Genomic DNA, 22,188 nt, shown 5'->3' on the forward strand with positions numbered 1-22,188 from the left:
CCATCGATCTGTTCTGCTAAGTGCTGCTGATTCAGGCGGGTGGGGGTGGGGGCCTCTGGGGGTAGAGGGGGTAGGAACTGGGCAGGAAGGAGGTGGGGAGAACTGGCAAAGCTCCCTGCCACCCCCATTTTCCAGATGACGCGACTGAGGCCCAACCAGCTTTGTAGGAGGCGGAGTCTCCCCAGGGTCCCTCGCAGGCTGCCCTAGGGGAGGGGGCTCTGGGAGCCACGAGGCCCCTCCCTGCCTTTCCATCTCCCGGCAAGCTCAGAGGGGCGGGGAGAGAGCCGGAGGAGGAGGAGGAGGAGGAGGAGGAGGAGGAAGAGGAGAACTCGGGGCAGCTCTGCAGAGGGGGCCAGCAGCTCCGGTGTTTGGTACCCCCAGCCCCACCGCTGTTGCTGCTGCTGCAGCGGGGACACAGGTGAGGACGCCCTATGGGGAGTGGGAGGGGGCCGCCAAGCACCGTCCTTGTCCTTCCCTGGTCCAGCCCCCACACCCTAACCCATCTTGGGACAGTCCCCAGGGATCCCACTGGACCTTGTCCTTCCACAGCCTCCTTCCAGGGACCCAACCCCCTCCCCTGCCTGTGCTGCCTTCCCTCCTAGGCCTGGCTGTGGCTGCCTTTCTTCCTCCTCCTCCTCCTCCTCCTCTTTCTCCTGCCGCGGCTGCTGCTGCTGCTGTTGCTGCTGCTGTTGCTGCTGCTCCTGCTGCTGCTGCTGCTGCTGCTGCTGCTGCTGCTGTTGCTGCTGTCTAGCACACACCGCCAGCCCCTCGGGGTGTGGTTTCCCCAGACCTGCCCCCATCGGTGGGACCCAGCCTTCTCCAGCCTCTCCTGCCTGTCTCCTGCAAGGTTCAGCAGCCCCCACCTCCCCGGAGACACACCCAACTCCCTTTCAAAACCCCACTGTTCTCTCCAACCCATTTTTTGGGAAATCCTTGTGCCCAACTTCAGTCCGGTTGAATCCCAGCACCTTAGGGTTCCCCAGGCCCCTCTTCTCCCAGAACTCTTCAGAGTGTGGACCAGGCTTCCTCTGCCCCTTTAGATATCCCCCTCACCCAGATATCTACCGTCCTCTTACAAAATAATCCAGTCCCATAACTACCTCTTTAGCTACCCCATTCCATTTCCAGCCCCACTAGGGGGCCCTCACTTCTTCTGCTTTCCCTAGAACTCCTGTAATATGTAGACAACACCCCCAGGCTATTCTTGGCAGCTCTAGGCACTCCCAAGACACTTTTCAGCCTCTTTACAACCTCCTGGCTCTACAGCCACCCTTGAGAAGCACCAGCCCCTTTTCAGATCCCATGAGGGTGCTTCAACCCCCTTATCTTTACCCTAGAAGTCTTGAGGGTATGGACGACCCTCCTCACCTTTCTCATCCCCTCTAGAACCAGCCCCCAGGTACACTCAGCCTCTTTCAAGCACCTCTGATCCCATTTGTACCCCTCTGGATGCCCCAATTTCCTCTCCAAACTGGCTAATGGGTTCCAGACCTATTTTTCCTTCCCTGAGAACTCTTGAGAGTGTTGAGAGCTCCCCACTTGTTTCTCGGTCCCTCTAGACACCCCCAAACATCTCTCAGGCACATGCTGACCCCACTAGAATCATCTCAGTCTCTCTAAAGATCCTGGGGATCCTTCTTGTCCTCTCTGATCTCCTTAAGCCCTTATTAGTCCCTCAGGACACCACAAGGGCCCCTCCTAGACCCTCTAAATGCCCCCTAAGCTCCTGCCCATCTCTCTAGTTCCTCCTCCTCGTTCCTCTTGGCCTCTCTAGAAAACCCCAGTTTCCTTGTCCGGGTGGCCCAGGGCCTCTCCAAGCCCCCACCATCCTGGAGACAGCCACATTCTCCTAAACGCCACCCCCCCCCAAGTCTCCGTGGGCCTGGGGAGCCGCAGGATGGCGGCAGGCGTGGCCACGTGGCTGCCCTTTGCACGGGCGGCCGCTGTGGGCTGGCTGCCCCTTGCCCAGCAGCCCCTGCCCCCAGCGCCAGGGGTGAAGGCATCTCGAGGGGATGAGGTTCTGGTGGTGAACGTCAGCGGCCGGCGCTTCGAGACCTGGAAGAACACACTGGATCGCTACCCAGACACGTTGCTGGGCAGTTCTGAGAAGGAGTTCTTCTATGACGCGGACTCTGGCGAGTATTTCTTTGATCGCGACCCGGATATGTTCCGGCACGTGCTGAACTTCTACCGAACTGGCCGGCTACACTGCCCACGCCAGGAATGCATCCAGGCCTTCGACGAAGAGCTGGCCTTCTATGGCCTGGTCCCCGAGCTTGTGGGCGACTGCTGCCTTGAAGAGTACCGGGACCGCAAAAAGGAGAATGCTGAGCGCCTGGCTGAGGACGAGGAGGCTGAGCAGGCTGGGGATGGGCCTGCCCTGCCAGCAGGCAGCTCCCTGCGGCAACGGCTCTGGAGGGCCTTTGAGAACCCACACACTAGCACTGCAGCGCTGGTTTTCTACTATGTGACTGGCTTTTTCATCGCAGTGTCGGTCATCGCCAATGTGGTGGAGACCATCCCTTGCCGCGGCCCTGCACGGCGGCCACCAAGGGAGCAGCCCTGTGGTGACCGCTTTCCGACAGCCTTTTTCTGCATGGACACGGCCTGTGTACTCATATTCACGGGAGAATACCTCCTGAGGCTTTTTGCTGCCCCTAGCCGTTGCCGCTTCCTGCGGAGTGTCATGAGCCTCATCGATGTGGTGGCCATTCTGCCCTATTACATTGGGCTTTTTGTGCCCAAGAACGATGATGTCTCGGGTGCATTTGTCACCCTGCGTGTGTTCCGTGTTTTCCGCATTTTCAAGTTCTCCAGGCACTCCCAGGGTTTGCGGATTCTGGGCTACACACTCAAGAGCTGTGCCTCTGAGCTGGGCTTTCTCCTCTTTTCCCTCACCATGGCCATCATCATCTTTGCCACTGTCATGTTCTATGCTGAGAAGGGCACCAGCAAGACCAACTTTACCAGCATCCCTGCGGCCTTCTGGTATACCATTGTCACCATGACCACACTTGGGTGAGTGCAGATCCTGTGTTGGGAGCTGCACAAGTACACTCACATTTTCTATAAAATCAGAAAGGTTAGATGAATGATCTCTTTTTATTTTCTTTGTGGTGTTAGAGATCCAACCCAGGGCCCTCACACATGCTAAGCACATGCTCTACCACTCTCTCTTTTTGAGCTTTAGTTTGCCCACTGTAAAACTGGGGGAGTTGGATTTAATCTTCAAATCCAAGCTTTGACCATCCTTGATTTTCCAGGTCAGGAGACTTGGGGAAAATGATTGTCTTAGCTGTCTTTCTGTTGACATTTTCTCAGAGCCTCAGTTTCTCCCTCTATAAAGTGGGAAACAATGATTCCCTTTATCACCTAGAGAGAATTCAATGGCATCATGGTTGCAAAAATTATTTGAATGTTTCTGGTGCAGGATAAATAGGTATTGGCTTCCTATCAACCATTTTTTCTTTTTTTGTAGGGGTGTTGGGGATGGAACCCAGGGCCTCACATATGCTAGGCAAGCACTCTACCACTCAACTACACCCAACCACATCCCCAGCCCTATTTTATATTTTATTTAGAAACAGGGGCACTTAACCACTGATCCACATCCCCAGCCCTTTTTATATTTTATTTTGAGACATGGTCTTGCTAAGTTGCTTAGGTCCTCACTAATTTGCTGAGGCTGGCTTTGAACTTGCAATTGATCCTCCTGCCTCAGCTTCCTGAGCCACTGGGATTACCAGCATGTGCCACCATGCCTAGCAACCCCAACCCTCTTAAAAATATTTTCTTTTGAGACAAAATCTCTAAGTTGTTGGTACTAGGAATTAAACCCAAGGGTAAACTGCTGAACTACTACATCCCCAGTCCTTCTTTAAAAAATTTTTTTTTGAGCCTGGGTCTTCCTAAGTTGCTTAGGGCCTTGCTAAATTGCAAAGGCTGTCCTCAAACTTGCAATCCTCCTCCCTCAGCCTCCAGAGTTGCTAGAATTACAGAAATGCACCACCACTCCCAGACCTCATTAGGTTCTTTTAGATTTTGCTTTTGTTTTTTCTCAGTATAGGGATTGAACACAGGTGGTGCTTAACCACTGAGCTATATCCCCAGCCATTTATATATATTTTTTATTTTGAGACAGGGTCTTGCTAAGTTGCTTAGTTGCTTAGGGCCTGCTGAGGCTGGCCTAGAACTAGCCATCCTCCTGCCTCATCTTCCGGAGGGCTGGAATTACAGGATGCACCACCACACCTGGCCCTCATGAGACTTTTTTTTTTCCTCATGAGGTTTTTTTTTTTGGGGGGGTGGAGGGATACCAGGGATTGAACTCAGGGGCACTCAACCACTGAGCCACATCCCCAGCCCTACTTTATATTTTATTTAGAAACACGGCCTCACCAAGTTGCCTAGCGCCTCACTTTTGCTGAGGCTGGCTTTGAACTCGTGATCCTCCTGTCTCAGCCTCCTGAGCCACTGGGTCACCGCGTCCGACCCTCATGAGGTTTTTAAAGGCATTGTTTGGGGCAGATGCTGTGATCCTTCTTTAAAAAAATTATATATATAATGTGTGTGTGTGTGTGTGTGTGTGTATACACACACATTGTGGGTGAGTCTTTATTTTTATTTATTTATATGTAGCACTGAGAATTGAACCCAGTGCCTCCCCCATGCTAGGAAAGCACTCTAACATTGAGCCACAACTCCAACTCCTGTGATCCTTCTTTAAGTTTCCATCTGTGGGATTAGATATATTGTTGGTGTCCTGCATTGGTTGAATGAATGACTGAATGAATTGGCCTTGCTCAGTGTCTTAATAGAGGTACAGAAAAATTGATTTGGGGTTTCTAAGGAGTAGAAATTAATTCAGGTTGGAGGTTTGGGATTGGATCAACAAAAAATATTGAGCCCTGACAGTGATTTGGCACTGGGTATTTTGGTGCCTTTTATCCTATTCAGTCCTCACAACAACCCTGTGAAGGTGGATGGCTGCCCATGTCTCATAGTGAGACACAGTCTGAGATGACACATCACAAGAGACAGAAATGGCCAAGTTGGGGAGACTTTGGAGCACAATCCTGAATACTTAAAATGAGTCAAAACACAGAAATAAGGAAAAGCCTTCCTAGGGCACAGCCTAAGCAAAGGCCTAGAAACTTAACATGCAGAGGCTGCGTTTCTATAGAAGAGATCTAGTTGGTCCTGTGGTTAGAACAAAAGTGTGCTGTGTGTGATCCTGGGCAACTATGGAAATTCCCTGAGCTTCATTTTCCCCCTCTGTAAAACAAGTCAGTAAGGTGGAGTCTGCTGCACCTCCTGGGGAGGGAGTGTGGCATGGAGGAAGGCAGGGGCAGTTTCAAGGTTCCTCTCTACTTTTTTGTAGGAGTTCAGTTTCAAGGCTTCCCCTGGAGAGAATCAGAAGGGGTCCTACCTAGAGAACAGAGAGGCAGGCAAAACCAACAGAATATTCCCTCAATGGTGCAGAGCTCCTTAGGTGGCCTGTGGTAGTGGAACTCTGTCCCCAGGGAGCTACATTTATTGCCTGTGACTCCCCTGGTCTCCCCTCTGCTTGGTATTATTAGATTTCTGCTAACTTGGCTGTCCAGTGCACAGCTCTGATGGGGGCAGCAGATGGTAGAGGCTAAGGGCCAGCCCCATGTCTTATTTGACACCCCCTATTGGCCAGAGAGGTTATTATCCACATTTTGCAGAGCAAGAAACTGACACTTAATGAGTCTGAGCGCCTGAACAGGGTCACAGTGAGTCAGGGTTGAATGGGATGGAGTTGGGACAGAGAGGTGGGTGAGCACATTTCTTGACTTTGGCCTACCTCCCCCTTCCCCCAGCTATGGAGATATGGTGCCCAGCACCATTGCTGGCAAGATTTTTGGGTCCATCTGCTCACTCAGTGGTGTCTTGGTCATTGCCCTGCCTGTGCCAGTAATTGTGTCCAACTTTAGCCGCATCTACCACCAGAACCAACGTGCTGACAAGCGCCGAGCGCAGCAGGTAACTGCATCTTGCATCTGAGCATCTCTTATTCTTCACACCTCAATCTGGGCTACACTTGGACTCACCCACCTGGCCCTTTGTTTCCTTTTCTTTTTGTAGAAGGTGCGCTTGGCAAGGATCCGGTTGGCAAAGAGTGGAACCACCAACGCCTTCCTGCAGTACAAGCAGAATGGGGGACTTGAGGTGGGTAGGGGCCCAGATTGGATTTATGGGTAAGAAGTGATGTGCAGAGGGAGGTGCTGACCTTCTCTCTCTGCTCTGCCCACCCCAGGACAGCGGCAGTGGGGAGGGACAGGCGCTGTGTATCAGGAACCGTTCTGCTTTTGAGCAGCAACATCACCATTTGCTACACTGTCTAGAGAAGACAACGGTGAGGCCTAATGAGAGGTGGTATGTAGGAAGGAGGGGGTCCCTCTGCCACCAAGTCAGTCCCCTTCCTGGGATGGGAGGTTTCTACTAATTGTAGAAATCACATGGAACTTCCTGGGAAAGGCTGAGCAAGGGAAGGGAAGAGAATGATTTCCATAAAGGAGAGAACAGCCTGAGCAATAGCCTGGGATTGGGAATAGCTCCCATGGGGTGTCCTGTGACTCTGCCTCCTTTCTGCCTACAGTGCCATGAGTTCACAGATGAACTGACATTTAGTGAGGCCCTGGGAGCAGTCTCATTGGGTGGCCGCACCAGCCGTAGCACCTCTGTGTCCTCCCAACCAGTGGGGCCTGGCAGTCTGCTATCATCTTGTTGCCCACGCAGGGCCAAGCGCCGTGCCATCCGCCTTGCCAACTCCACCGCCTCAGTTAGTCGTGGCAGCATGCAGGAGCTGGATACGCTGGCAGGGCTGCGGAGGAGCCCTGCCCCTCAGAGGTAAGCACCCATCCCCTGGCCACAGCTGGTGAGTGTAGAGTTTGGGCCAGTGGGTTTGAGATTTCATTACTCAAGGCCTACCAAATCAGGCTCAAACTCAAACTCTTCCATATGGAGATCTTGGGCTTAATTTTTCTGGAACTCCTCATTCTTCATTACATCTTTCAAATATTTATTAAGCAGCCAGACATGGCAGTGGCACATGCCTGTCCTCCCAGCCACTTGAGAGGCTGAGGAAGGAAGATGGGGAGTTCAAAGCCAGCCTCAGCAATTTAGGGAGGCCCTAAGGAAGTTAGTGAGACTCTGTCTTTAAATATTTTTTTTAAAAGGGGCTAGAGATGTTGCTCAGTATTTAAGTGCCCCTGGGGTCAATCCCTGGTACTATTAAAAAAAAGGACTAAGGATGTAGCTCAGTGGAATCAGTCCCCAGCACCAAAGAAAAAGAAAAAAGGGATTGGGTATATAGCTCAGTGGTAGAGTACTTGTTTAACATGCTCAAATCTCTGGGTTCAATCTCCAGCACTGAAAAAAAAAGTAAAAATAAACCTTTGTCTTGAGCTCAGGGTGTGGCTCAGAGGTAGAGTATTTACTTAAAGTACAAGAGTCCTTGTGTTACATCCCAAGCACTGTGAAAAAATTTTGCCCTTTGGGAACTTACATTCTATTGTGAGATATTTATAAATATACAGATCACATAGTGTGTCAAATATGTAAACAGCAAGGAAAAAAATAAATCATGGATGCCATCTAGAGAGTGCAGAGCAGCAGTAATGAAGTTTGTTTTTTTAAAATGTATTATTATTATTGTTGTTGTTGTTAGTATTATTACTACAGTAATCGGAATTGAACCCAGGGTCTCACACTTGTCAGACAAGTGCTCTACCACAGCCTCCCCCCCACCCGCTGTCTGATGCATATTTTTTTCCCTTGGTTTCTTTAGGTGATATCAGGGATTGAACTCAGGGGCACTTAACCACTGAGCCACATCCCAAGCCTTTTGTTTTTCACTTTTTATTTTGAGACAGGGTCTCACTAGGTTGCTTATTGCCTCACTCAATTGCTGAGGCTAGCTTTGAACCAGCAATCCTCTTGTCCTAGAGCCACTGGGATTAGAGGCTTGCTTCACTACACCTGGCTGATGCAGTTTCAATAATGTGGTCAAGGAAGGCTTTACTAAGATGGCATCTGTGCCAAGGCCTGAAGGAAATGAGGGAATGAGCCATGCAGATATCTACAGGAAGAGCTTTCTAGGCAAACGAACAGCCCATGTGAATGCTGCAAGGAAGCTACTATAGGTAGAGTGAATAAGGGGCAGAATAGGAGGTTGGCAAGTCAGAAAGGAATGAAGACATGGTTATATAGATTCGAGCGTAGACTCCTGCAAGGACTTTGGCATTGTTAGGCATAAGAATAAGAAAAAATACTTATGTGGGCTGGGGGTGTAACTCAATGGTAGAGTGTGCTTAGCATGCACAAGGCCCTAGGTTTAATTCCCAGCACCACATATCAAAAAAGTGTGTGTGTGTGTGTGTGTGCGCGCGCGCGTGTGCTCGGGCTTGTGTGTGTGCGCTCATCATGATCCATGCACTACTCTGAATACTTTGTATCATTTATTCTCAATTCTCATTGAATCTCCACAACCCCTCAAAGTAGGGAATATTGTTATTTCCATGCTACAGATGGGAGTTTCAGTATGGTAAAGGGGCTCAGGACTTGAATCCAGGACTGACTCCAGAGCCCTTCCTCTCCACCACCATAATTAAGGATGCAGGGGAACACTTAGCTCAGCGACAGTCAGTGTTCAATAAATGCCACAATAGATATGGCAATTAATCAAGATGACTTTTTAAGAGCCTTCCATCTTCCTCATCCCTGTCCACAGCCGCTCAAGCCTCAATGCCAAGCCCCATGACAGCCTTGACCTGAACTGTGACAGCCGGGACTTTGTGGCCGCCATTATCAGTATCCCCACCCCTCCTGCCAATACACCAGATGAGAGCCAACCTTCCTCCCCTGGTGGTGGTGGTGGCAGCAGGGCCAGCAGTACCCTCAGGAACTCCAGCGTGGATACCCCCTGCCTCCTCCCTGAGACTTTCAAGATTTCTTCCCTGTGAAGTATGGGCCTGCTCATTCAGAGGGCCCTATTTTTTCTTGGGGGAGTCCTTTCCAAAGCCATATTTTGGGGAGGCAGAGAGGGACAGGCCTGGGGACCCCTTCTGCCCCCTTCTGAGAACTATGCAATTAGGTTTTATGGAATGGCCCGCTTGGGAATGGGAGACTTGCCCTCTCCCAGTCTTCTTGGTGGGAGCACTGGGCTTCCACAGGCCTTCCACAGGCCTCCAGCCTCCTTGCTCCAACACACACTGGGACCGGCCCCTCTCCTCTAGCTGGTCTCCTGCATGCTCCTCCCCATGGGTCTTTGGAGGTAGGTAAAGTTCCTGTCTAATGTCTGAGCTCTGGCTTGACAAAGATTTGAGATTTCATCTTCTCTCTGACTGGTCTGTAGAGGTTTGGGGGTTCAGACAAGGAAACCCTCACTCCTGATCTGACCTCTAGGAGAGGTCCTTTCTCTCTACCGGGCCCAACAGTTCCCCAATTCTGAAGCTTGGAATGTAACCATGGGCTTTGTGAGCTGTGGCCTCAGCAGTGACCTGTCACCCCCTGGCCCCCAGTTGAGGGGTCAGGCTGCCTCTCCCAACATACAGATAGCACAAACACCACTGCAACTTCCCTGGCTGCTGGAAATGGGTCCCTGCCATTCTGTCCTCTGTTGGGTCCTCAGCAAATTCTAGCAATAGCAGCTGCTGCCATGATGATATGCAAAGCCTCTTACCAGTTTGCTGCAGCATTTACATCTGCCCTGATCAGATGGGCCACCTCTAACTAGTACTCCTCTCTTCTCTGGTTTGCTTCCTTCCTGGGTTGGGCTAAAGTCTGGACTGGCCAAGATAAGAACCTGGCAGCTAGCAAGAGCTGGGCTGCATTTGGTGATCATGGACCAATTCCATGTTCTTGGGGAGGAGTCCAGAAGCATCAGGGGCTGAGACCTGGGTTGTTCTGAACTCTGGGAGGTGTAGGAGGCAGGAGAAAATTCCTAACCACCTCCTCCTCCCTCGTAACTCCTTTTCATATATTCTCTCTTTTCCCTCTTGGGTCACCTTCCAGAACTCTACTCTCAGGCTGAAATCTGGCATCATCTCAGGTTCCCTGTCCCCAGTACTGTCCCTGAGGAGCTGGTGGCTGACAAAGATGTAGTTTCCATCAGTCAATAAAACCTGAGAGGAGAAACGAAGACTGAACACTTCCCAACTCTCTGGGTTTGGGGGCTGGGTTGGAATGGGGGGATGAAACCACTCTGATCTTACTTCCTTGCAAAAGTGGAAGGGCTGGTGTGGGTAAAGGTGTGGGAGGTGAATGGCTGGTGATAAAGTCTGGAAGATGAGGATCTAGAAGAAATGAGAGGATGGTTTGAAGAGTAAATCTACAGCCAGTGGGAACAGGCCAGGGAGTCCTAAGACATTGTCTTTGGCCATCGTCTGCTCTAGCTCCCTCATTCACAGATGGGGAAAACACAATTCATGTCAGCACAAAGTGGACTTAACATCCTGGCAGCAAACAACATCAAATTTAACCCTAATAAAAGCATCTCTCAGCTTGGCAAATTTCCCTTCCTTGTGGGCATTTCCTGCACTCTTTTTTTTTTAATATACTGATGGACCTTTATTTTATTTATATATATGTGGTGCTGAGAGTCGAACCCAGTGCCTCACACATGCTAGGAAAGTGCTCTATCACTAAGCCACAACTCCAGCCCTCCTGCACTCGCTCTTCTGGGCTACTGACTCCACTAGAGTAGTGTGACTGAGCTCCACAGAGCACCAAGAAGACAGACCTTATATTCAGGTCAATGTGTTCCAATCCCTGGATGAGAGAATCACTTTCTCTTGTGCTAGGTTGCTAATCTGTGAAATAGAAATAACAATTTATTTATTCACCAAATATTGATTAACTTCTCATCATGTGCCAGCCCTAGGGTACAAAGATGGACAAAACAGACATTGTCTCTGATGTATAGAGTTTAACATCTAAGAGAGACAATTAAGCAATTAAAACAGTGTGATAGAACTAAGATGAATGTATGATAGAAGCATGTAGACAGCAGGGGAAAATAATCTGGCCAGCAAACAAGGAAGAAGTTGGAGTTAGCCAGGCAAAAGATGAAAGGCTGGACATGTAGGCTGAGGAACAGCATGTGCAATGACCTAGAGGTTAGAGCGCAAGCTTGGAGCCTTCAGGGAACTGAAAATAGTTGTCTGGCTGGAGGGGGGAAGAAGGAGGGAGAAGAAAAGCCAGATAGATCACTATGGGCCTTCAAAGCCAGGAGACAGATTTGAGAGGATGATGGGGACTCCTGAAAGTGTAGAAATAGGAAAGTCCTGATGAGGTTTGTGTTTTAGAAAGATCATTGTGTCTGTGGATGGTGAATTACAGAGAATTCTCTAATTGAGAAAGAACAGTGAGGAGGCTTTTGTGGTGATAGGGAAGGGTGGCTTGGATAAGAGTGATGGGAGCAGAATTGGAGCATAAGAAATTGGAAGGTAAAATGGGCAGGATTTGGGATTAATAGGCTTGTGAGTGTTGGAGAAGAGGGACTGGTCACGGTCGACTCCTACCTCTTGGGCTTAGGCAATGGCTGGCTAAGGGTGATGTTTTCTGTCAAATGGACCATCAAAGCTGTTAATGTACAGTGCCAGGCACATAGTAACTGGCAATTGGCTGCAAATAAATATGAATTCAGTTTCTTTTTTCTGCCCCCCCCCACTTTTTGGTACCAGGGATTGAACCCAAGGGCTCTTAACCACTGAGCCACATCCTAAGCTCTTTTTTTGAGACAGGGTCTCATTAGTTTGTTTACAGCCTCACTAAGTTGCTTAGGTTGACTTTGAACATGTGATCCTCCTGACTCAGACCTCCAAAGCTGCTGTGATTACAGGCATGCACTACCATGCCTGATTTCAGTTTCTTTTCTTTTCTTTCTTTCTTTCTTTTTTTTTTTTTTTTTTTTTATGGATCTTGCTAAGTTGCTCAGCCTGGCCTCAAACTTGGGATTCCTCCTGCCTCAGCCTCTTGAGTAGTCAGGATTACAAGCATGTGTCACCATGCCTGGCTATGAGTTCAGTTTTATTTTTAATTTTATTAGTATTATTATTTGTGGTACTGGGGATTCAACCAGAACCAGGGCCACTTTACCACAGAACTTCATCCCCAGCCCATTTTAAAAAATTCTTTGAGAAAGAGTCTCCATTGCTAAGGGTCTTGATAAATCTTCAAACTTGTGATCCTTCACCTCATCCTCCTGAGTCTCTGGGATTTCAGGCATGTGCCACCACACCTGGCATGAATTCAGTTTTAGATGGTAGTAGAAGAGTGGGATATTGGGGTCTGGAGTGAAATGACCATTAGAAGATTCAATGTAATGTGCATAGGCATTTGGGACAAGGCCCTAAACACAACAGTCCCAGTAAATGTAAGTCCCCTCTTCCCATTAAGTCTCACGAGCAGAAAACACCACTAGGACCTAGTTATTACTGCCACCTTTGTGGGGAGAACTTCTGTTAAAATCAACACCTGAAGGAAGAAGGTTAGGTGGTACTCAGAAAAGGTTTAGGATGGTTTTAGTTTAAATCAGGTGTGTGGCTTTGCTCTTAAGAATGGCAGGGAGCCCTCACCTCTCACAATGCCTTTCTTAGTTTATAAACTCATCTGAACTCCATAACTATTTCCTAAGGTAGTCGGGGAAGACATTTCCAACTTTTCAGATGGGTAATTTCAAGAGACAATGAATTTGCACGATGTCATACTGTTCATAATGGACAATCTGTGCCTGGAACTAAGGTCTTCCTGACCCCAAAGCCAGGGATCCTCGCACTGTACCACCATGCAGACTTACTGAGCACTTTCTATATGTCAGGTACAACACCAAACCATTAACAAGCGTGAGTTTCTGATCTTAAATTGGAATTACTGTCATTTTTCTATTTCTATGAAGAAGTAGAAATTCAGAATGTAGTGGGTGTTAAATGAGTTGCCAAATATCACTCAGACTGGAAGAGGAGAGTTACGATGAGCCAGAAGTGCTCTAGCCGCTCAACAGAAGGGATTCTGCAGTCCCACTGCGAGACGTTGGCCGGTGACAGAGCTGGTTCATAAATATTTTCCTAAGCAAATTCAATTTGGAGGGGGGGACGGGAAGGGGGAAAGAGGGCTTTACCGCGCCTGCGCACCAGTCGTAGGTGCGGAGAGGTCAACACCAGGGCGAGAGGGCGGAGGTGCCAGAGAAGGCGTCTGTTTCACAAACACCCACTGTCCCCACGGTGCACGCCTGTCCCAGGATTGGTCTGTCTGACGAGAGTGACTGCGTCTCTTAACCAATCACAGCAGGGCCCATCCTGTTGCCAGGGTGAAGTGACGCCCGCCTCTTCTGCGGAAGGAGACTTGCAGGTGGGTGGGACAGGAAGTGATGTTATAAGGGAATGCTAAGCTTTGGTAGTGTTGATATTTTCCAGTCAGTCCGGCCGACTGCGTTCAAGTTGGAAGCCTGGAGGGGAGGCGCTTTTGTGCGCGGGACAGGCTACGTTGTTCTTTCGCAGTACCCACGCCTGCGCGTCAGAGCCTCGCGGAGAGAAGTGAAGAGCAGAACAAGATCAACAAGAAGAAAGGCTGGGAGAAAGGGTGCAGACTTTGAAATTTGAGACGGAGGGCACGGGAGGGCGAGCACAAGCTTCTGATTGGCCCGCGGGCGTCATCGAGGACCCACGCAGCTCCTTCGATTGGTTGGTGTCTGCAATTGTTGTGGCGGCGGCGGCGATTTTGCCCACGTAGTTCCGAGCAAGGGGCGGGGCTGCGCTCTGGCGCGCGTGCGCAGCACCCCGGGGCCCCACCCGGTAGTTCAAGAACCTGCGAGGGGGCGGGGCGAAGAGGTGCTTGTTTTGGTCCTGTTTCCTTTGAAGCAGAAGGCCAGAAGGAGCAGCAGTAAAGTCGCTGGACTCGGAGAGAAGGCTTTGACAAACTTGCCGCCGTGCCTTCATCTTGGACTTCACATCCGGGTTCTCCGGGCGTGACTTGCGCACCGCCGACGGTTCTCGAACCGGCGCCGCGATCTCTTTATCCGGGTCTCGCTGTTCCCGTCGTGCTTCGCGCCCTACAGGAGCCCCCTCATCCGGGTTCTCTCCCGGCGTGCCGCGCGCCGGGTTTGCTGGGGGGTACTCGGCGGTGCCGCCATGACTATTCTCCCCAAAAAGAAGCCGCCGCCTCCCGACGCCGACCCCGCCAACGAGCCGCCGCCGCCCGGGCCGCTGCCCCCCGCGCCGCGGCGCGGCGGGGGTGTGGGCGTGGGCGGCGGCGGCACCGGCGTGGGCGGCGGCGATCGTGACCGTGACTCGGGCGTCGTAGGGGCCCGTCCCCGGGCTTCACCACCACCTCAGGGCCCGCTACCGGGGCCTCCGGGCGCTCTTCACCGCTGGGCGCTGGCCGTGCCACCCGGCGCAGTGGCGGGCCCTCGGCCACAACAGGCCTCACCACCACCTTGCGGGGGTCCAGGTGGTCCCGGCAGTGGCCCTGGTGACGCCCTGGGTGCATCAGCTACGGGGGTGGGCGCGACGGGAGTGGTGGTGGGGGTGGGCGGTGCCGTGGGCGTGGGCAGCTGCTGCTCCGGGCCTGGGCACAGCAAGCGGCGGCGTCAAGCTCCTGGGGTTGGCGCGGTTGGCGGGGGCAGTCCAGAGCGTGAAGAGGTCGGCGCAGGCTACAACAGTGAGGACGAATATGAAGCAGCTGCTGCACGCATCGAAGCCATGGACCCTGCCACCGTCGAGCAGGTAAGGACTGGATGGTGAGGGTGGGCACATATGTCATATCAGACCCCTAAACTGTGAGGTGACCAAGGGATCTAGGCTCTCTTCCGGGGTCTGACGTTCTTCTCTGGTGGAAGAGGCACGAAAGGTCCTCTTCCCTTTCCCCCAAGCATTTGAGTTAGAGGCCCTAGATAAAGTGTGTGTGGGGCGGTAGTTGTCATTTTAGATTCTGGGACTTCATCTGTAAGACCAATAGGTGGGGATTCCCCAAGCATCACAGACAGAATGGGGGTACTTTCTGAGGGAGGGCTCAGGTCTCTCTAAGGGATTTAGGTCTATGTACAGTGGCTTGAGAACTCTTTTCCTCTGGGATAGAGTTTAAGATTTCCTTCCCAGGGAACTCAAACAAGGTCCCAACCTCAGACAGGTCTGGGCATCCCCAAGGAATGATGAGCCTTCCAAGATTCTGTGACATTCTACATAAAGGACAATTCTTTCTTCTCCTTTGTAAGCTAAACAATGGGACTTGAGGGTTTTTCAGCCTACTTTCAGGAGCTTTACACTCCCTTTTCTAGAATTACAGGCTTCTTGCATATCTACACACATCTTACTTATCTCAAGGAGATAAGATTTTTCTTCCTCTTGGGATCCAAGATTGTTTCTCTCCTTGGGGATGAAGGCCAAAACCAGTAGCCAAAGATTAATTGGGTACATAAAGTTTATCATCTCTTTTTAGAGTGACAAGGGTCTGTGTTTCCTGTAAGTGGCCTGAGACCTCTCTCTAGGATCTTAAGCTTCTTCTAAAGGATGGGATCTTGGTTTCCTGCCTTCCATCAAGGGCCTGAGCCTTAAGAGAGTGACACTCAAAGCTTTGGATACTGGAGTTTAAGGTCCTCCCGCTTCTTGATGAGGGTTTTTAAAGAATCTGAGGCTTCTTCAGAGGCTTGACATCCTTTAGCCAAGATTCCAGGCAAGAGGAGTTGTTTTTGTTTTTGCTTTTAGTTGAATCCAGGGGCCCTCTACCGCTGAGCTACATACCCAGCCCATTTGACTTTCTATTTTGAGACAGGGTCTTGCTAAGTTTCTGATGCTGGTTTCAAACTTGTGATCCTTCTGCCACAGCCTCTTGAGTACCTGGGATTACAGGTGTGCAGTACCACATCTGGCGAGTTCTTTATGAGACCTTCCTCCTAAAGAAATGTTGTCTCAGTGTTCTTAGGGGTCTGAGGGCCTGCCCAAAGATGAGAGACCCTTCTGCCTCAATTATAAGGACTGAAATACACCTTGGGGCTTTAACATCCCATTTTTTTTCTGACAACAAGGTTGTCAGGGTCCTCTGTCTTGAGAACTGCAGCCTGAGACCACTCCTGCAGCCTGAGACCACTCCACATAGGCAGCGTAAGTTACCAGAGGTGATGTCTGAGGCCACCCTGCAAATATAAACTTATCTTCAAGGGCCTGCTACCCACTCTGCCAAGGACACCTTTAGAGACAGGAGACCCATACATAATTCAGTAACTGTTTTGTCTCCATAGATAAGGTCTGAACTTCCTGAGAGAACTTGAGGCACTTCTTATGGACAGCACAACTCCCCACCAGAACTGTGCCCTAACATTCTTCCTTTGAGGCACGGATATAGAGTCCCAGACAAACAGGGTCCTGTGTCTCTCCCCAAGGACTGTTGCCATCTTAGGATCTAAGACCTGAATCTTCCCTCAGGGTACTGACTCACTGACCTCAGAAAACATGTGTATCCTCCAGTCATAGGGGCTTTTAGAAACAAGTTTTCCTGCTTTGGGATTTTGAGCCTGGTTCCCACTACCCTCAGGGAGTTGGTTAGATTGGAATTATAAGGAGGAGTCTTGAGCTTCCCAGAGGCCTGAACTGTTCCCCTCAGGGACAAGGTATTTTTTGCCTTAGGTACGAGGCTTGACCCTCCCCCTTTGGTCATGAGGCTCTCCTACCACACCAGGTGATTCTTTTTTTTTTAAATATATTTTTTTTAATATTTATTTTTTTTAGTTCTCGGCAGACACAACATCTTTGTATGTATGTGGTGCTGAGGATCGAACCCGGGCCGCACGCATGCCAGGCAAGCGCGCTACCGCTTGAGCCACATCCCCAGCCCCCCAGATGATTCTTTCTCACTGGGGAGAGGACATGAGGTCATCTTCAGTGTGGTTGGAGACTTCCCCTATTGGACAGAAGAACCTGTGTGCTCTTCAAGTCATTAGATCCCCTTAAGCTGAGCCCCTTCAGGTCAGGGCCAAGGTGGTCCCCTTATTTTCAGGAAGGTTGTCAGGAACAATAAAGTCTAAGACCTCCCCTCTGACATTGGGAGAGATCAAGTGAACTCAGTTTCTACTTCTATGGTCAGGGCAACATTCTAGCTTCTGAACTGCTTTCTATAAGTATGTTTCTTCCCAGAGACAGGGAAGGGGCATGGGGCATGGGGCATCCCCACTCCTGGGAAATTCTAGTCCCATATCCCTTTCCCCTTTGCTCATGTAAATCTTCTCTGTACTTCACAGGGGCCATGGCCTAGCCTTGAGCCCCCTCTTGTTGCTCCCTTCCCACCCATCATTATTTCTGGCAGGGTAAATCATCTGGACTCATGGGGTCAGGACCGGAGTTTTGTTTCTTCTCTCCCTGGTTGGGGTAAAGTCTCTTTCCTTCTCACAGAAATAGGGAGCTATACTTCCCTGGTTCCAGGGACAGAGAAGAGGGTACTATACTGCCATGGTAATGCAAAAAGCCACCTTCTTACACCCCCTTACACTTGTCCCCATAACAATGTGGAAGTGAAGCTCTGTGAGCTCTTCATACTTCCTTTCCGATGATGGGGAGAGGCTTTCTGTCCTCCCACTGGGACAAAGGAAGGAAAAGGATGCTCTACTTTTCCTTGCCTCACCTAGCGCATCTTGAGACCTTTTGGGGATCAGAAGAGGGTAAGTTCTTCCTGCTACCTCAGTTTTGGTCTGAAACTGTCATCACGGGTGTTTGTAGCCTGGAGGCTAGTTGGATCCTTTGGGCAGAGGGGAATGTTGAGAGGGAGTCTGGAGAGTAAATCTGGTCCTAGTTCTGTGAATGTACTGTACTCCCTTTAGGACTCATTTTGGCACGCTGGGGTCCATTTCCTGGGAGGTGGTCCTTTCCAAGCCATGGCTGTCTTGCTGGGGGTCTACCCCTTGAAAAGGATGGCTTGTAAGCATCCTGAGCTTGGGGACACCTCGGATCTCTTCTGTAAGGGGGCATGCTTATTGAGATGGTGGAAGAAGTTAAGCCTGGCACTGTAGTCAGGGTGTTTGGGTTCTACCTCTGGGTCTCTTGGGTTTTGTTGGATGAACCAGAATAGGTTCTGCCTGAGTTTCCTCATTGGTAAGATAAGGTGCTGGTGAGGTGTTGCTTACCCTTGAGATTTTAGGGAACTCCTTCCAGAGCACTTGCCCTGGAGGTGCCAGTGAAAAGTGGTTGTCTTTTGAGGAGGAACTGGGCTACATCCCTGTCCTCCCAGACAATCAAGCTTGGTGGGCAAAACAAATGGTCTGTCCCATGTGAGAGTCCCATTTGATGGGTGGCAAATTTTGTGGCCAGCTGTGCTGTAGTGAATAAGGTCAGTGGGTTTGCCTATTGGGGCCTGTTGAATAGTGTGGAAAGGTAGAGTTGTGTGTGGAAAGAATATGGGTTTAAAGCTGGGAAGACTTTAGTTCAAACCCCAGTATCTCCTGCTGACCTGTTTTTATTTGTTTGTTTATTTATTTTGGATACTGGTTATTGAACCCAGGGGATTTTACTACTGAGCTGTATCCCCAGCCCCACCTCTTTTTTTGAGACAGAGTCTCACTAGGGCCTTGCTGAGTTGCTGAGGCTGGCCTCAAACTTGAGATCCTCCTTCCTCAGCCTCTGGAGTTGCTGGGATAATAAGCATGCACCACCATGCCCACCTTGACCTGCTTTATGGCTGTAGTCAAACTGCTACCCCTCTCAGCTTCCATTTTTGCAAAGGTCATCCCTGCCCAGGGTTTTTTTAAATACACTTTTTAGTTGTAGATGGACATAATACCTTTATTTTATTTATTTTTATATGGTGCTGAGGCTCAAACCTAGTGCCTTATATGTGCTAAGCAAGTGCTCTACCACTGAGCTATAATCCCAGCCCTGCCCAGGGTTTTTGAGTGTGTAAGTATCTGACTTTGCTCACCTTGGACCTTGGCTGGTTTTTCCTTTGGCTTAGGATGGGAGGTTTGCTCCAGGAATATCTGGGTTTTTCTTGTCCATCGCTAGTATCCATCTAGGAACCTGATGATTCCTTGGCCTTTCTTAGAATTGGGTAGTTAGCAGGTAGGGAAATAGAAAATGGTCCCTTCCTAGGCAACATGGATTTGAGGCCTGTTTCTAAACTAAATTTGTGTGGTTTGGGGGCATTTCTCTTGTCAGGCCTTGGTTTCTCTGTTCATGAAATGGGCAACGGTGAGCAAGGAAATCATAGTCTGAACTTTCTCTGAAGCAAGTTGCATTCTATTTTTTAATCCCATGCTCCCCACTTCTCCTGCCTTGCATAAAAGTTTTAAGTGGGACTCTTGGTTTGGGGGAATGTGTTACCTTTGGTGGGGGTGTTATGGCATTTCAGCTGGTATTCAGCTTGCTTCTCCCTGGTCAGTGCAATAGGCCCTTGGGTATTTTTTGTGGTTAACAGCCTTTTGTTTTTGGTACCAGGGATTGCACTCATGGGCATTCAACCACTGAGCCACATCCCCAGCCCTATTTTGTATTTTATTTAGAGTCAGGGTCTCACTGAGTTTTGCTTAGTGCCTCGCCATTGCTGAGGCTAGCTTTGAACTCACGATCCTCCTGCCTTGGCCTCCCAAGCTGCTGAAATTACAGGCATGTGCCACTGTACCTAGCTTGGTTAACAGCTTTATTGAGATGTAATTCAAATACAATACAATTAACTGATTTAAATTATACAATTCAGTGGCTTTTAGTATAGCCATAGAATTGTGCATCCATTACCACAGTCAATTTTAGAGCATTTTCATCACTCCAGAAAGAAACCCCTTAGCCACTATCCCCCAATCTTCTCATCCCCTTGCACCCCCTGAAAATCACTAATCTACTTCTTGTCTTGATTTGTCTATTTTGAATACAATTGGAATCATACAGTATGTAGCCCTCTATGATCTGGCTTCTTTTCACTTAACATAATGTGATTCAATCTCATGCATGGTATAGCATGTATCAGTACTTCATTTCTTTCTTGTTTCTCCATGGTAGGATCTTTGGGTTTTTAATCCCTCCCCAGCAGTCCAGCAATAGGATTGGGCCTCCTTCATTTCTCTTTCTTCTGCCCTTGGGGGCTTGTGTTAGTCCTTAGAGAGGGATGTCTGTATTTCTCATTGGATGGGTTGCCTGTTTTGCTTGTGGAGCTGAGCCAGTGTTCCTGGGTGTTTTGGGGGAGGGGTGGTCTTGGCACAAGGGTTGCTGGGACAGAGCTGTGAAGCCCAGAATACTAAACGCCTCTTGGCCATAGGCTCTGGGAAGACATCTGTCCACTGCTGCTGTCATCTTCTCCTGCCCTCTTTCCCCTTCAGTGGCCATTCATTTATCCATAGGCTGGGTCAGCAGTTTCCCAGACTGGGAGTGGGGATTCCAGGCCCTTGTCACCTTAATTCTAACCCCTTTCCTGGGCAGGTGCTTGGGAGGTGGATCATGCAAAATGGGAGCTGTGCTATGTTTAGTTCTAGAACTAAAAACACTAAGGAGTGCTACAAGGGGGTTGTATCAATTTTCTGTGGCTTCTGTGGCAAACTATCATGAATGGGTATTAAAACAACAGATATGTATTCTCCCACAGTTCTGATGGCCAGAAGTAAAAAAATCTGTCTTACCAGGCCAAAAGTAATGTGTTGGTATGGCCATGTTTCCTCCAGAGGCTCTAGGGGGAGAATCTGGTCCTTTTTCCAGTTTCTGTTATCTGCCACCATTCCTTAGACTGTGGCTTTATCACTCCAATTTCTGTCTATCCTTATTATTGCCTTCTCTTCTGTGTATGTGTGGTTTCCTTTTCTATCAGATTTCCCTGTTTCTCTTAAAAGGACACTGTGATTGTATTTAGGTTCAACCTGGTAATCCAAGGTGACCTCCCCTTCTCAAGGTCTTTAATCATGTCTGCAAATAGTGTTTCATTATAAGTAAACATTTATAGGTTCCAGGGATTAGTATCTGCTATCTTTGAGTGGCCACTATTCAGCCTAGAATAGACCAGGGAGAGAAAGGGAATTTGTGGTGGTCTCTTTCTGACAGAAGTTCTCTAATATTTTGATCTGCCCAATATCCCCGTTGTTTGGAGGCTTGTTATCTCCATTTCACAGATAGGAAGACTGTGGTTCAGAGTAGTTCATCACATGGCTAATAATTGGTGGAGCTAGATTGGAACCTGTCATTTGGGTTCCTTGCTCCAGCTTCACTTGGATCTTCAGACCAGTAGATTGCAGAGTGTTACCTTGCCTCTTAGGATACTCTGTTGTCAGAGAAGATCTTTGTTCAGCCCTTTATTGAGGGACTCCCCCACAGGCTCAATGGTGAACTTGAAAAGTTCAGGGCTTGGACTTGACTTCAGGCCAGGACATTATGTAGCTTAAACTTACCTATGGCTGGACTATCTTCCAGCCCCCACTCACATCATCGTTTCCTAAACAACATTTTCATTTTAAAGGGAGAGAGAGAAGAGACAATGGGTGGCTGGTAGTCCAGCCTCTAGCTCCAAGCCTAGATGTCAGTCTGGCTGCCTTGGACCCATATCCTATTTGCACAGGGCATCTTCTCCTCAGGCCTCCTTTGCTATTAGGGACAAACCAGGAGTTTACCAGGATGGGCTGCCAGGTATGTCTTTGCTGTGGCTCATTTGGCTTCCTATGTTGGTTCTACACTAGACTTAACTGATGCCCCATCCCCAGCTCCTTTTTGCCTTTGTAAAATGAGGATAATGCTTCCTACCATTTGGGCTATGGTCCAGACAGCTAAATGAGGTCATCCTTTGCATCTGGCACCTGGCATGGGGCAGGCACTCTACTAATATGAATTCTTTCTTTCTGGCCCTTCCCTGTTTGCCTGCCTAGTCCTACTCGGGCCTTTACTGAACTCATTGCTGGGCTCTGGCATCCCTGGTGTTTTGTGATAAAAGTGACTTCATTTCTCATCCGGTTAACCAGTGTTTCTGGAGGTCTTGGGGTCTTAATACTTTGCTTAAGTGCCAGCCTTAATGGCAGGGTCAGGTCCCTTCCTCTGTTTCACAACACCCCTTGTTTACCTCTTCTGCAGCCCTTGCACACTGTATGGTCATTGACTGTTTCCCTGCTCTTCCCCTAGTGCTTTGTGAGCTTCTGTCAGGTCTCGGGCTTTAGTTATTGTTGTAGCTTTCCTGTTGAACACTCCTGACTGTGGTAGCCTCCTGTGGATCTCAGAG

At 49.5% G+C, this 22,188-nt stretch overlaps 2 protein-coding genes across 6 annotated transcripts in view; both read left to right on the forward strand.

Moving 5' to 3' along the window:
* Window positions 1-320: 320 nt before the first annotated feature.
* On the forward strand, window positions 321-9,856 carry KCND1 (potassium voltage-gated channel subfamily D member 1). Of its 2 annotated transcripts, none has more exons than XM_081276830.1 (7): window positions 321-418; window positions 1,775-3,018; window positions 5,844-6,006; window positions 6,109-6,192; window positions 6,281-6,379; window positions 6,623-6,873; window positions 8,756-9,856. In XM_081276830.1, exons 2-7 carry the CDS (start codon window positions 1,898-1,900, stop codon window positions 8,985-8,987), a joined length of 1,950 nt encoding a protein of 649 aa, XP_081132956.1. In that variant the 5' UTR covers window positions 321-418; window positions 1,775-1,897; the 3' UTR covers window positions 8,988-9,856. The 2 variants fall into 2 exon arrangements, with proteins under 2 accessions (XP_081132956.1, XP_081132957.1); XM_081276831.1 differs by having other exon boundaries at window positions 334-418; window positions 1,743-3,018.
* Window positions 9,857-14,153: 4,297 nt separating this feature from the next.
* Window positions 14,154-22,188, forward strand: part of OTUD5 (OTU deubiquitinase 5) — a gene marked incomplete at its 5' end in the record, with an annotated part of 29,676 nt that continues 21,641 nt past the window's right edge. For all 4 annotated transcript variants that reach the window (XM_081276766.1, XM_081276767.1, XM_081276769.1 and 1 more), the window contains one exon: window positions 14,154-14,747. In XM_081276766.1, the coding sequence (XP_081132892.1) occupies window positions 14,154-14,747 (594 nt within the window). The remainder of the gene's footprint in view (window positions 14,748-22,188) is intronic.

The sequence above is a fragment of the Spermophilus citellus genome (genome assembly GCF_964194105.1).
Source record: "Spermophilus citellus genome assembly, chromosome: X".
NCBI lineage: Eukaryota > Metazoa > Chordata > Mammalia > Rodentia > Sciuridae > Spermophilus > Spermophilus citellus.